At 37.0% G+C, this 15,856-nt stretch overlaps 1 protein-coding gene across 1 annotated transcript in view; it reads right to left on the reverse strand.

Annotated features, from left to right (window-relative positions):
* Positions 1 to 15,856, reverse strand: part of GALNT2 (polypeptide N-acetylgalactosaminyltransferase 2) — an 88,820-nt gene that overhangs the window by 3,275 nt on the left and 69,689 nt on the right. The window contains exons 9-15 of the mRNA XM_083857133.1: positions 14,979 to 15,066; positions 14,327 to 14,430; positions 10,327 to 10,453; positions 6,744 to 6,836; positions 6,455 to 6,538; positions 4,562 to 4,688; positions 738 to 857 (exon numbers count right to left, since the gene is read on the reverse strand). Of these exons, the coding sequence (XP_083713259.1) occupies positions 738 to 857; positions 4,562 to 4,688; positions 6,455 to 6,538; positions 6,744 to 6,836; positions 10,327 to 10,453; positions 14,327 to 14,430; positions 14,979 to 15,066 (743 nt within the window). The remainder of the gene's footprint in view (positions 1 to 737; positions 858 to 4,561; positions 4,689 to 6,454; positions 6,539 to 6,743; positions 6,837 to 10,326; positions 10,454 to 14,326; positions 14,431 to 14,978; positions 15,067 to 15,856) is intronic.

Genomic DNA, 15,856 nt, shown 5'->3' on the forward strand with positions numbered 1-15,856 from the left:
TCAAAAGTTCTTTGTCCCAGATGATGTCATGGACAGAATAAATCCCAAATACAGAATTTAAATAAAAGGAGGGCAATTTCTCTTGTGTGTCTAACATATTATGCCTGTAAACCTTTTCAAAAAAATCTTGCTTCCTTAGTTTCACTCTCTGAAGAGTTGCAAGGATATTCCTTCCTTCATCAACAAACAGTGTTTCAGTTACCTGTCTGCAAAAACAGAGATATAGAAGCAAGGAAGCTGGCAGATGATCAGAACTGATGACTGAGCAGAAAGAGATGAGTTGTTTTATGACTAGATCAAAAAGATGGCATGACTCTGCAAATGTGATTTTCCTCAGGCATGGGAAATAGATGAAGTTACAAGGCTGCATTGATAAAAATGAATTTAAGGAGTCTAGTGATGCTATGAACAGGCCACAACTGAAAAGAAGGAAAGCCAAACCACCTAAATAAACTTAACTGAGTGAGATCTTTCAAAAAGACATTGTGGAATACACAAACTCTCTCAGAAGACACATGTGGCAGTTTAACACTGTTACACATCAGTGGGTGAAACCTTTATGAGAGGCTCCTGTTGGGATAAATATTAATTTGCCTTTATGACATCATGAATCCTAGCTTCACACACACAAACAACAGTAAAAGTAGAGCCCACAGAAGATATGATCACTAGTGCATTGTTTACTCACTATCCTTGTTTTCCCCACTGTTTGCAGAACACAATCATGACATACTAACCTGTCTGCTGTCGTTTTCCCTACAGCCCTGAAGTTTTATTAGTGAACCAGGAGCTCTGTCCACAACAGTAAGGCACAAATCCATGTGTTTCACTGACTTGTCCTTTGTTAAGGCCCATTCCTACAAAAAGGAAGAAACAAAAAATATACAAAATTGTGTATGTTAACACATGCTACCTCTGCACAAAAAGCACAGGTAAAAATCCTACAAACAGCTATGTATGAGCATTGGAACAGTTCGTTGCTTCCCACAGGGCAGGAGATGAAAAGTCCTTTTCAAACACAGTAAATCCAACTGCTTCAGTGTCCCCATATCAACTCAGGGCTGAGCTTGCTGTTTGCTCCCTCTACTGGCTTTACACAGCTGCTGCAAGCAATCACACAGGGTCTTGGGGAAGATATTCCTCCAAATGCTTGTTTAGTTAGATGCTTATTTTTATATGTGTATGTGTGTGTGTGTTACACCTTTCCCCTGTCTTCTGTGAGGAAGGATTTCTACATTTGTAAATATATATATATATATATATATATATATATATATAATTATACATATATATAATTATATACATAAAACTCCTTGGTCTGCAGCACCACTGGCCACCCTGCCCACACACTGAACAAAGCACATGGACCACAGCAAGGAAACAGCAGTTCTTAATATAATAAAGACTACCAGAAAGCAATACACAAAAGGGGTAGAGAGAATGTTCCCTCCCATCCAAGGCACAATGTACAACAGGATCTCCATTAAATGTATTTAAATATGCAACTCTTAAATGGAGAGCAAAGAAAAGCTGTTCTGTATGTACTGCTGCCCAGCTTGTTTGATCTCAGCATCTTTTCACACAGAGCCTGATCTTGCAGTGATGTTCAGACTCTTCTCCATATGCCTCTCTCCTTTCAAGTTTGGTCTCCAGGGTCCACACTGGTCTCCATTTGTCTAACTATCCTTTGAGGAAAGAAGCCACTTGATTAAAGCCAGGCTAATTAGCCAAATCATGCTTATAAACTACTTAAAATGGCATGATTAGCTTTTCTCGAGCAACTAGAGAGGATTTAGAGTTGTATAATACAAAACCTTAAACATACAGGGCCAAGCCTGTAGGTTACATAACATTTAAATGTTATTTTGCACATTATCAGTGTTTCAGAAATAAAATAAATGTATAATTACTTTGAAACTCATCAGATTTAACAATTATTAAATCTCTTTGGGAAGAGATGCTCAGAACACTGTCAGAACTTGCAACCTAAGAGATTACATGTAATCACAATCATACAGGTCCCAAGCCACTGGATGGGTACTGTATTCTGTGAGTATCAGAATGATGACAACTGTGGAAAACAAAGCAAGGCCAAGACAAATCTCTGTATCCCTTTGTCTTCCAAACTCTTAAGCTGATAAGTTCTCCTTTTACTCTCAGTATGTTAAACTCAGATGACAGCAAAATTACTTGCCTTCTCAGTTCTGCCCAGTTTGGAAGATGTCAACAAGAACCATTAATATATAATAAAATATTAATAGCCACTTTTTTAGCCACAAGTAAAGGAATTAAGCAAGTTATTTTCAGAGCTTATCAAATGGCCCCAAACTCTTCCCTGATAAGATTTATAGTGGAAAATGACAGTTGAAAATACTACCAGGGATGTAGTAAAACTTGCGTCTGAGAACTCTGCAGTCAGAGTTAGAGCCTTGAAATTATTGCCTTTATATCTTCAGCCTTCCATCAAAAGGCTGTACAAGTCCCAGCCACAACAAAAATTATGCAAGAAGGTAACACATTTAAAAGCCAAAGTACAGCTGCTTCATAAAAGCTTCAAGCTGTGTCGCTGGAAATATCTACATGATGACCCTTCATGTTATGAGACACAGTGTATATAGATACTTCCCTCTACTGATCAGTAAACCATGTCTATAATGGAGATAAGATGGAACAAGTTCCACTACAGAGGAGTGGAGAAAATTGCAAGTAGTGTATATGCTCAGGGCACAGGCTAGAAATTGGATAGCTTTATGCAAAAATTGGAATATCTGAGAAAATCTGTGACAAATCAGAAATAAAAAGTCAGTAGATACAACTAACCTGAAACCTTCCCCTTGAACCTAAGTGCTTTTGGTTTTACCTTTAGCTCCTTATCACAACTCTGCATATTTGCATATGGTCAAGAACACCACAAGCTATTAAGCCCTCTGGAAGTGCACAACTACCAGAGTTCTACCAAGCTGGAGGAGAGGAGAGCAGGGGCAAAGGGGGGCAGAAATCCCATTTTTACTTAGGTTTTGCATTTTAAGTTGTCTTGAACATAAGACAGAGAACACTCTTCAAGTTATAGGAGAAGATTGCCACAGTCTATAATATCCCCAAAAAACCTCTTGATAAGAATACAGTACAAAACACAAATTATAGATCTAAAGATTGTGGTTTGTTCCCTATCCCTCTCCTCCCATGCTATTATTTTTCTTTTCAACCCAGCGTGAGTTCTACTTGAACATAAAACCTGGGTTTGACCCATTCTGTCGCTTAACCTGCCTGCATGTGCTCTCAAGGGTATTTGTACATAACAAGTGCACAGTGGCTTGTCAAGGTCAATGCCACAGAAGAAACAACACAGAAAGAAGAAGGTCAAATTCAGGAGAAAAGAGTTTGAAAGAGGAAGATAACTTCATGCATCTACAAAGAATACACAACATCAGCAGAAAATTCTAAGATTTCTGCTCCAAGGCATTTGTGACACATCTACCCTTTCTCTCGAAAAACCCACTCTGGTTTCTGAAAAGATGAGCGTACTTTCATAAAGATAATTGAAAAAGCCTCCACAGATAAATTCTCTTTAATGGTAGGGAAAGGAGGCATTTCTCACATGCTGATTTGAATGAATTGTCACCATACATCTTCCAGGAAATTACTTCATTTTAGGCTTCATCTTATTTTAGGCTTTTCCCCTTCTAATTTAATTTAGAGCAAACTTCTGACACTCATTCAAGAGTAGTTTTTAATTGGTCAGCCTTCTATTTTAACAGCTGTACTTGACACACTAATATTTTATTTGATTTAAAGTCAGGTTTAACCTGACAAGGATTTAGTGACAAAGCAGCACACAAAGCAGTGAGAACCTCTGTGTGTATGTCATGAATGATAACTAAGTCACAACTGCATAAATCGATTCTTTGAAATAATTAATGCTCTCATTTACAGATCTGACACATTTGCAATTAGTTTAGGAGTAGGATTAGAAAGGATTGTTAAAATACTCCCCTTACTGTAAGTGAACATTTAGGCATCTGTTTTCTAAAAGAGCCAAATGGGGAAATATAACAGATTTTTTTTTTATACTCCATTATAGAAAACTGTAAATGACTAGTAGTGCAGCACAGCAATGCATTCTTTTATTTTTTTGACCTTAGGCCATATGCTTAATGCAACCCAAATATTTTCTTAAGTAAAAATCATCCCCCAAAAAATCAAACACACCATTTCATCGGGAAAAAAGCTTCCTATGCAAGTACAAAACCCCTGGGAAGGAAGCTATGGCCTCTAGTGCAAAAGCTATTTTTTGCAAAAGCAAAAAAAAAAAAAAAATTAATAGTGACAAAGGGAGGGGATAATGAATTAATGAATCTCTGGGCTCAGATTCTAATCTTGAAATTATATTTGAGGGAGAAGCTTTTTTAGCCAATCTGTTACAACAAGTGATGTGCTGGTTTGGATTCATCTTTCTCTCACCAGTACACAGTAACTAACTGCTTGAGTTTAAAAGTTTAGCTTCACTTTCTTTCTTTTGTTTAGGACTTACTGTAGAAAACAAAATTAATGGCATACAGACCTGGTTTCCCCCGGCATTATGACATTCATAAACTCCAACAACACCATCTGCAAAATGGCCCAAAGTGTCAAGGCAGTTGGTACCCTGCTGCAAAGCCCCAAAGGCTATATCTTGATGATCAGGTACCCTAAAACAAAACCAGAAATATCTGCTTGATTCAGTTCAGGGTTCGTTTGGGAGGCTTTTCTTAGGTTTTTTAAAACTTCTTATTTGTAAAATTACTCAGAGTATTTTTAAGATGATAGGTTAAGGATGAGTGATGACTATCATCTGGAAATCTCAATCATCTTTTGAGGGGAGGCTTATTATCTAATCATGAATTGATCAAGCATGAGTAAACTTGCAAGCTTACCACACACACAGTACCAGAAGACTTGTATCAGAGGAGGAGGATGAACATACAAATTTGGCACAAAAATCAAATTAAAGATGACTTATCATTTAACGTTACAAAGCTTAATGTTATCAGTTAGCTCATCAAGTCCTTTTGTCTGTTCAGGCAACATAGCTTGTGGCAGAAATAGGACACTACATGTTTCTCAGACTGTTTTTACTGAAATGTTAAAATAGGGGTTAGGAATTTGAAAAAAAAAAAGTTTTTCTGATATCTATTTTTTTGTAATGGTTGCACATAAAGTACACTCCTAGCATGGAAACACCTAGGCAAGTCCATTCAGCAAAGTAAAGTTGTGAGTAGGGCCTATGAGTCCACATCAAACAGTAAAACAAGGGCATATCAGTCTTTAAAAACTTCAGATTATATTATGAGTATAATTCTACACAGCAGAATGAGCACATGAGGGATGACAGAACCAGACAACGTTACATGTAAGTAATGCTTATGGCAACACATTTTTCAGGAGAGACATTTTTTCTCACAGATTAAACAAAACCAAATATCCTCTGGCACTTTTAGGAGAAAAAGGAAAAGTTACTTCTTCAGGATCATCCTGGTTTATGGGACTCGTTAGTATGTATGGTTCTGCACATGTTGCACTGGGGCTGTAATAACTGGTGCTGCTTTTGCATCTCAAGCCTGTACGTGACTAGCAATTACCTGGAATCACTGACAAAGTGGCCCCAGGAAAAAAATCTTAAGTATTCTTACAAGATACAATATCTTACACCACTACACTACCAATATTAGGCTGGCAGACTAGTGAGAGTAGTTAGTGGGCTCAGATCTGACCAACATACTACTTAATGGGTTATTTAACCAAAATCTTTCTATCCTTTCAAAAAGTATTTCTCTTTGAGGATTTTTTTATTAGTTAGGATGTGTTCATGTTACAAAAACTGTTACCAGTGTCATCCCTCACTTCCCCCTTCTCAGGTCTTCCCAAAAGTCAGTGATTATTCAGTGATAAGAGAAAAGGAGACAAGAAGGACTAGGAGACTCAGCTTCTCAGAGTTTTAGGCATCTAACCTTGTCTGCCAAACACACAAGGCCCTCTTGTCAGCTGACTGTCATCATCTGTACCGCAATGAGATTCAGTCTCCTCACCTAACTAGGCATGTGCTTAGGCATAGGCAAAAATTTTAAAAGCACGACAGTAGGATACACAATATGTGCTTTTGAGCAAATGGCTTGTGTAGGAAACTAACTGCCCAAGCCTGATGGCATCTATTGCTATGATGCCTGCTTCAGTCCTTTGGACACTGTTCTCTAAAATGCTGTAGTTGCCCTAAGTCGAAAAACCAGCTAACCAGGGGAAAAATACTCCTTAGGAACAGAACTAATAAAAAAAGCAAATAAACCTGCATGAGGCATTGCATTCTCAGATAAACTAAACCACATCCTTTACATCCAAGGATGGAGAAAGAGAAACCACTGATTTCTGGGGAGGGCAAAAAAGAAAACTCCATATGAACTCTGTTTCAGCCAAAACTCACCGTAACTCAGGATAAACATTTTCAAGATACCACTTAAAGGGCTTGCAGTTAAGTCTCTTTCTGAGCTCCATTCGGCTTTGAATACTAGAGGAGAAAAAAAAAAAAAGGAGTTTTCAAAGTCAGGCTGTTCTCCTCATATATTTTATGGAATACATAGAAAACTCAAGAACAGTAGAACTATAGAAATATACCTTAAAGAGACAACATCAGGTTTAGCACTGATTTCACCTCAGAAGGTGCTATGTCATGAAGAATAAACAAATAGGGCAAAGAAGCACTTGTGACTTACTTGCCATAAGGTACATTCCTGGCTGAAGGCACTGCTGCGTAATAGAAATTTTTATACTCATCCATCCAGACTTCTGCCGCCCTGCGTGTATTTCTAGGGACAATCATAAGAAACACATGGGTTATATTTTCTCTAGATAAATTAAACCATGCAATTTTTCCTCAGGTTGATTTTAACTGTTTCCAGTACTACACAGTCAGTTGCCTCAAATCCGGCAGAAGACTCCCTATAAAAGACTCAAGTCACAGAAAACCATTAGAGTAACATAACTGAAATCAAAGCATTTATAATTAATTTTATGTCTTTTTCACACTCATCACTGCTTCATGTTTTCATCCAGAATTTAACACACGTTTCAGTTATTTCAGCAATCTTAATGGAATTTATTAGGTTGATGTTTGGTTGATTTTTTATAAGAGTAACTTGACAGAAGACAAATTCAGTGAGTGTTCACCTGGACAAAGCAAGCTAATTGGAAACATAAAAATCTCAACAACTGGCAATATTTAAAAATGGATTTTACATCTTTGAAAACAAATATGCTAACACAGGCAAGATATTTTCACGTTTCATCCTATTCCTACCAGTACAGCATTCAAAGTTCTAAAAAGACAAAAGCTGTCTAAATAGCTGTCCCAATACTTAAGGCCATGAAGCAAACAAGTCTTCTGTAGCTCAGGTAAGAGGAAATGTTTTAAAATTTAGGAGAGATTGATTATTGTAATAAATGTGAAAAAAAAAACAAACCCTGACACAAATGTTTTACTTCTAATTAAACACAACTCTAACTAAAATTCCTGTATTTATGTAATTGGTGTCTTTAAATTTCCTTTTGGACTGCAGCAGTGTCCAATGGCTTCCCCCCCCCCCTCCCCCCCCGGCTCCCACATAAAACTCATTTACTTCTATTGTTCTTAATTTTATGCTTTGAAAATTAAGTCTTATTTCACTTGTAACTACTATTCTCTGAATCTTATTTTACATTTGGCAGGAAGTTAATCTAAAGCAACTGGAGTGAACTCAGTCAGCCAATGATTTCTTTAATACAATTTTCCAATTCAAAACATACTCAGGATTAAGTGAGGAGGTTTGCAGGTTGCTGAACAAAAAGGATGGAGGAATGAAAATTTCACAAGACAGACCTGAATATTTTTTTGTTTGAGGACTGATTTTTTTTCTTGCAAAGATTCATTTAATGTTTTGTAAGCAAAATCCTACTAGATTCAGATTAGAAGCTCAGTGAGCGTATCCTCACCTGCAGCCTTTCAGACCTGTCTGAGTCCCAGTCACTCAGCCCCTCCTGCCTGCTCAGCAACCAGCCTGGCTGCCCACAGGCCAAAGAGATTTTGGTGGTGAGAGAAGAACTACTAAGTTTGCCAGGGTTTAATGAATCCAAAGGCACTTTTGAAGGCCAGAATGCCTGCCTGTATCCCATTCAGGGATGAAGAATAGCTCAGGCTTCATGTGACACGAATATAGGCACTGTGTAGATGCTGACATCTGCATAAATTAGTGAGGCCCCAAAGAACTCAGGGTGCTGAGGAACACAGCATGGGGTGCACTTAATGTTGAGCCAGTTAACAAAACAGAGCACTGAGAGATGAAAGGCAGCTTTGCTTGGAGCAGACTGGGGCCTGCAAGGCTCACTGGCCCGTCTGCAGTGCTGTGTTGAGGCAGCGCTCAGTGGTCACACAAATCCTGCCAGACACAAACTGTACCTGCCCACATCACACAGCCAGGATGTGGTGATGTGGTCTCCCCTCTCACAAAACAGGACTCCCAGTCCCTCACCCAAAATTACCAACCTGTTTGGGCTACCAAAAGGCAGTGCATATGACTAGCCAGCTAAAAACAGAGGAGTCCAGAACAAGCTGCCTACAGCAAAGAGACAGACAATGGCATAAGCCAACACGTCCCAACTGCACCACCAGCACAGACTCCATGCACCAAGTTTCTTGGCACCATGGCCCCCTATACATTTGTATTATAACACCTGTAGTACAGGGATATCCTAGTGCCTAAGGTTTCTCATTCTCTCATTGCTAAAATTGATTTTAAGGCATCCCATTATATTTGTTTGACAACCAAGAAAGCTATTTACAGCACAAGAAAAGCAGTATCTGGAAACACCCCAAAGATGGCAAAGCTGCAGGAGTGCGAAAATTGCACAGTATATTCATACATTTATTCACTTTTATTAACCATGCTCCTTGTTATGACACTGGCATTTCAAAACCTCATTAAACTAAACCAGTTGCATCCTAAGCTTACATAATGCACTTCAAAAGGTAAAGCTTTCTACCCTCCTGATGCACACTATAAATGTTGGAAGAGAAATGTGATGTACTGAGGATATTTCATTGCTAGTTTTTGTTTTCACCTAGGTACTATTATTAATTTTTCACTGCAGCATAAAATATACATCTCAAAATGGGAAAAAAAAGAAAAATACTACAGTGCCTACTATAACTACTGAAAGAAACAGGACAGTGACTTTATTTTAGCAGATATTAAATTCATTAAAGTCACTTTAATGGTATAACCAGCATGGAAGAGAAAAACTACACCCTAAGGAGATTCCTCAGTCTAAAGTGAATCACTTTCACTAAAGTGATTCCAAAAACATCAGCAGCTTAGAACATTCTTACGAATTTCAGTACATCTGCACTCTCTGTTGCTTCATGTTAAACAGAGTTTGGGCTCCACATCCCTTCAAGGGTAAATAAACAATTCTATTTCCAGTTCTTAGCCTACAGAACCTTTAGCCAAGACTTGTACTTCTTCAGCCCCCTGAGCATCAAGCTCAAGTCTCTAAATCAAAATCTACAGTGATTCTTCAGCTACAAATGATACAGCCTTGATCAAAATGCCTTCGGTACATTCATGCAATACTTTCATCCATACTAAGTCAAACCCACCATGAACATGAATCAGCACTGCTGTTCTCACTTTATAGAAGAGAAACTGAGGAGACAGCTCAGTATTTCAGCTATTGCTATGCATGGGTATCAAGAGCAAAATTAACAGGTATATTAATCTAAGCCTTTAAAACTGCAATTTCTTAGGTCTATAGAAAATGCATTTTTAAACCTAGCACAGGAAAGGCAAATATAGAGAACCAAGTTGCCAACAGACTGGCACAAATACTGAAATCACTCTAATCATTTGCATCTCACATGCTGATCATGTCTTAATGAAAAGCAAGCAAAGCATATTCATAACTTAATGTATGCTGGCTTTTAGTGAACAATTAAACTGTTTCTACAAAATGAACTTTTATGACAGTTCTGGAAAAAAAAGCCTTCTTTAAAATCAAATAAACACAACCGTGATGAAATACCAAGCTAAGCATTTCCTTATTTTCCAGATTCTCAGTCTGTGTCCACCAGAAGTTTCCCTCTTTCAGCTCTCAGGTTCTTCTCTCAATCTACATAGCTGACTCAAAGTCATTAGTCTTTTTAATTAATATTTCACTATGATAGATAATACTGCAAATATTTCTAAGGACAAGATCCCTGAAATGAAATTACTGCCACCTGCTGATCATCTGAGGAAATCCAAACCATTGCTATTCAGCACTTACCTTGCAAACACAGTACCACTCCCACCGGGAAACGTGTAAGGATGCTGTTTGCGGAATACATGACCCACTCTGCTGCAAGGGATGATTTCTAGGCTCCCACCACATTGCCAAACTCTGAATGAGATCTCTGAAATAAAAACAGGAGTAAAAGACCAACATCAGAAAATACTGTTATTTTGTATTATGTTTACAGAGAAGGCTTTTAGTGATTGTTGCTGAAAAGATCAAGCAAGAGTTTTTTTAATAAATTCTAGGATAAACAAAGGCATATATCTATGCATTTATGATTCTGCAAGCTCAGCAGAAATAAACATACTATCTTGGAAGCAAAGTGTGTATCTTCTCTTATCTGAAGTTACGAGTGTTGCTCAAATCCATAAACCCTGCTGCAGTTTGCCAGTGAGTTATATGCTTTACCTGAATGACACACAATAGTAGGTACATTTAACAAATGAATTAATCACCTAGTTTATAATATTTTTTTTAGCTGAAGTGTTGTCAGCATCACTATAAAGATGGAATAACACAGTGAAATCAAGGCAAACTAAAATAATCAATAGATTTGAGCTGTTAACTTATTACAGAAGATAAACAACACTCCCAAACAGTGGAAGAAGTCAATCAAGTCAATATTTACTTGAAGACAGACCAAATGAAAACATAACTTCTGAAAATTGAAGGCTATGGACAGTACACTTCTAAGCCAAACTAATGATCTGAGCCAGCCACTGATGGCCAGAAGGTCTAGAAACTTTAGATTTTTTTAGACTTTTCTCAACTTTGACCTCTGGTAGCAGAAGCCACCTAAAGAGAGAACTTTTCTACATTAATTCCAATTCAATGGAGTAAGAAGGGTGCTTCCAGCAGCACTGTTTCAATTTTGGTGAGTCCTCCTTTAGTCCAATAGCTGCTACTAGATAGCCTTAATTTCAAGCCTCTTCATAACCAGTGTCTTGCCATAGGTTTAAAAAAAGAAAAAAAAAAAAAAAAGCAGCTCTAAATTAAACTCACTGTCTATCTTTTATGACAAACTAAGTGGCATGACTTTTTCCTTCAGAATCCCTCCTCCAGATACACAGAAGTAATAATAGTAATAGTAATAATACTTCAAAAACTAAATTTGAAGAAACCAGAACAAACATAAAACCTCACAACCAGAAGTTAGAAAATATTTTGTCTTAATTGCATGTCCAGGGAAAATTTTAAAAATTTTAAAAGTAAAGAAAAAAAGATGCTGTGATTTCAACTGTTGACAGTGCAAATTAACTGCATTTCTTCCTGATTGCCATATTCATGAATCCTAGACAGTCAACATAGCTCAAGCTATAGATAGACGACACTCCAAAAACATGAATGACAACATTGTCTTTGACAGTAATTTATCCAGTTGAATTCACATGAGATGACAGACAAAACTATTTTTTTATTTTTGTACACCTTCCAGCACCTTAGATTGTGAAGAATCTCAAAAAAAGTGAACATTATGTAAAATAGTTCAGTGGGAAAGAGAGCAAAGGACTAGAATATAGGGAGAAGCAAAGTAATTCTTATTTGCAGCAACATGGCTTCTAAAACCTGCAATGGAAAAGAAAAAACTATGTACAGCAACTAAAACTCAAAACAACCTCACAAACTCCCTTAAGACATCTCATTCCTCAAACAGAAGGAAAAGAAATGTTACTACCAGAGCAAGGTCAATGGACATATTTTTTAAATGAAAAAGCACAAGCAGCATATCAAAAATTCTTTATGAAATCAAGTATGTCTCTAACAGATTTGTTCTTTTCATTACAGTGTGTCATCAATATAGGAGATAAGGAATGTCTTACTCATTCACTGATTTTAGGAAAACTAGTAAGAAAAGCCTAGGTTTTCAAATTAGACCCAAACCTTCTCATGGTCCCCCCAGTTCTCTGGTATACTATGATTCTCCTAAGCTTATCAAAAAGCATCATAAACATACTGAGAATTGGAGTTTCTGAGTTGGAGAAGAGACTGAACAGACCTTGATTCACTTTTTGTACAGCACACACACGCATTATAAGTTACATTTAGCAACAGTCTGAATGTACCTATCTTCATGGTAATTTGGGCAATTTAGAGAAAATACTGCAGGCTCATCTTAAAATTTGTCAAATTGATACTGACATGTGAACAAAACCTCATATAATAGCTGCTCTGTACATGCTTGAAGGAAAAAAGCTAGCTTTTATAAATGACTATGATGTGCAGAATTATTTTGCTAGTCCATTTAGCAAGTTATTTGCATGTAACACCAAGCCCCTAATGTAGAGCTATGCTTGAGAGTAAAGAGGCCTGACAAGTGTGCACATTCAATTTTAAACTGCACATCACAGATTTCCAGTTATCTGGTGCATGTGTCATCTATTGCCAATTAAATCATATGCCATATGATTTTTACTCGTCTTCAATTAGTCTGACAGCTAGGAAGAAACCATTAGCTGCCTTCTGCTGGCTTTTCAGGCACCCCTAAGTCTCCATCTTCTTCCCATGGAGGGGGAGGAACTGAATGCAGCAGGAGCAACATAACATCTCTTGGCATCCTTGAGAGAGGAGCTGTTCCTTGTGCCCTTTCCTGCTATCAAGGCCTCAATTATCAAAGCATAAAAGTAGTTGCTAAGTGTTGAGAAAAAATTCAGTTGCTCAAGAACACACTTGTAACTAATCAAATATTTAAGTGCTCGAGTGGCAAAAGTGGTTTTCAGAGTGAATAAGAGTATTGTTGCATTAAATTTATCCAGTGACTTTCCAAGACATTTAAAAAATGAAAAATTACTATGTTTACATTAATACAATTTAGCAATATACAGCCAAAATAGCAAGACAACAAAACATGGAAGGTAGCTGCTCAAAATATCCATGGAGTTTCTTTGAGTACTGCACAGGATGGTCAGACAGGACTGCAGGGACACCACTTCCAACTTCTCAGTACAGCAGCGTCAAACGTTTGGTTACCATGTCTCCATACAGCAGACATCTCCTTGTAGGCCAAGCATATGCTTAATGCATATGCAGATTTCAGTAACTCAAAATACTCATGGGTTTTTGCAAGTTCAAGGTATTTCAGGATTTTGCAGCTAGCATGTGCTGTAGAGAAGCTTCTATGCTTAGAAGTGTTCCTAAAACACACTACTTGGAATGCCTGAGATGCATTCTCCCAAAAAACTAAACTAATGACAAACTGGAATTCTTCAGGAGGTGTAGAATTCTGTTCCATTCAAATATTTTTTGTTTTGTCACAGGTATACTGGTCTTAACTGGAGAAAACCTTTGTATAAGACTAATGCAAATAGCCAAAAAACCCACTAATGCCAGATTTAACCACCAAGTCAAAGGAGAATTGCTAAAACACAAGTTCTCTCAGCCCCTCCTCCCTCTTGCCTAAATCTCATTCATGTCAACATCTGAAAATACAGACTTACAGAAAAAATGGCTTCTGAACCATAGGGCTAGAGAAGTTTTTTTTTGTATAAAACTACAAAATTCACTAAGTTTAGATGCCAGGCAGCATTCTACTGGCCAAGTTAAGAAACAGATAATTCTTCAGTCAGCTAAGTTAATTGATTTATTAAGGTGTATGTAATAACATTAAATTCATTCTCCTGTATTCAACTTTCAATTATTAAATTAAGCAACATCTTAAAAATATGCCTTCAACTGTCAGCATTTAAACATTATTATATTTAATTGCCTATCTAGAGCCTGCTATTTTTTTATCAACCAACTTCCATTACAACAAAAGTCACTGCTTAATGAGCTAGTATTTTTATTCCCTCATGTTTACCATATAATTTTTAATTTGTTATAATTCTTTCACTGAAATAAACATTTTGGATTTTGCCAATATGTGTATGAAGTTTAAATGCTGGTTTTAATCCTCTTTGCACAAAATCAGGAAAACCATTGACTCCTTGACAGGAAAGAAAATTATGAAACTGCTTTCTTTCAAGGCTGATCAGAAGGTAAATAATACACATACCTAGATTTTCTCCACCCCAAACATCCATCATCATGTCATACTTCCCCAGTTCTTCAAAATAGGATTTGTCCATCACAAATAATCCACCAGCTATCATGGGTGTCCTAAACAAACAAGAAAAATTAAATTAAATACTTGCAGAACCATGAACATGGGTGTAACTATTACTTGCACATCATGACTAATACATCCTTGAAAAAACTGGCAATGTTTTTGAATGCAAATTCTTTTGCATCTATCACTTTAAATGTTGTTTCCACACATTTCTATGGCATATTTCTGTGGCCATGACCACCTTCTGAGGCAGTTTCCATATCTCCATTTGGCTCACAAGTCGCTTATTTAAAGGGTGGCAATTTGTGCCAGCAATAAAACATTAAAACTGATGCTGTATTTTCAGCCCTCAAAACACATCAACTTTAAACAGTATCATCTACTTTTTCTTAAGGGTAAATAATTCACTAATGTGTTTTAAACCATTTTTAAATGCCATTTATTTCTGAGAGTCTCATAATGCTGCATATACATGAACGAAATTTCAATATTGATGTAAGATATAGTAAAGGTATTCTTTCAGACTCAGAGAAGATGATTTCTAACTTTGCTTAGTTGCCAACTACAATCTATATGACAAATGGTGCTACAGACATACTTTATGGGAGCAACTGGATTTCCCTGTCGTGCTCTTCTTTGCTCTGGTGTCATGTAATCCCACTTGAATACAAGGTTCCAGTCAAAACCTTCAAGAAAAAACGTAGGATTAAATTAAATTAAAATTACTGTGGTTATCATTCAACTTGTAGTAACAATGTTCACTAAAAACATCAGGAGCTATAATTAAAATTAAAAATTCAAACTTCTGCAAAATTCTGGTTAGAAAACAAATAAGGAATCCAGATTAAAAGTAAAGAAAAAAGAGTAAATCTCAGCCACCAAATAACTTCAGATCTCTTGTCTTCATCTGTTTCACAAAGTAGGAAACCCAAGTGGCATCCTTACATCAAATAGAAAAGATCATATGGTGATCTTCCAGCCATTACAAATGCTCCCAACAATCTTTACTGAATAACTGCATTTCCACTCTTTAGCAGTGATCTCATATTTACATTTACACAGGCTTTATGCAGTACTCTTGGAGGTACTCTAGCAGCAAGAGCGCTCTATTGTGAAGGCCACAACAAGTTACACAGGTTCCACTTAATCTTCTCAATATTCATTTAACTTCATACTTTCCCATTGTGTTTTTAAGTGCATTGTTGTTTAAACCTGAGGCAAATGCTAGGTCACCAAAATCTTACTTTCCTTATGCATACACATGTAAGTGTGAACACACAGTAACAACTGGTCTGGGCCGGTCATCAGTTAAGCACAGAAGCACAAAGACCACTATAACAGACAAGACTAATAGGTCACTTATGGCAGCTTTCTACATTAGAGCCATTAAATTATCTCTTTTAGGCAATGATACAGAGCTTGCATAGGACAAACCTCCTATAGGAAACACTTTCATAACAGTTTTTGTTCTGGGTT

The sequence above is a fragment of the Zosterops lateralis genome, assembly GCF_965231275.1.
Source record: "Zosterops lateralis genome assembly, chromosome: 3".
NCBI classification, from domain to species: domain Eukaryota; kingdom Metazoa; phylum Chordata; class Aves; order Passeriformes; family Zosteropidae; genus Zosterops; species Zosterops lateralis.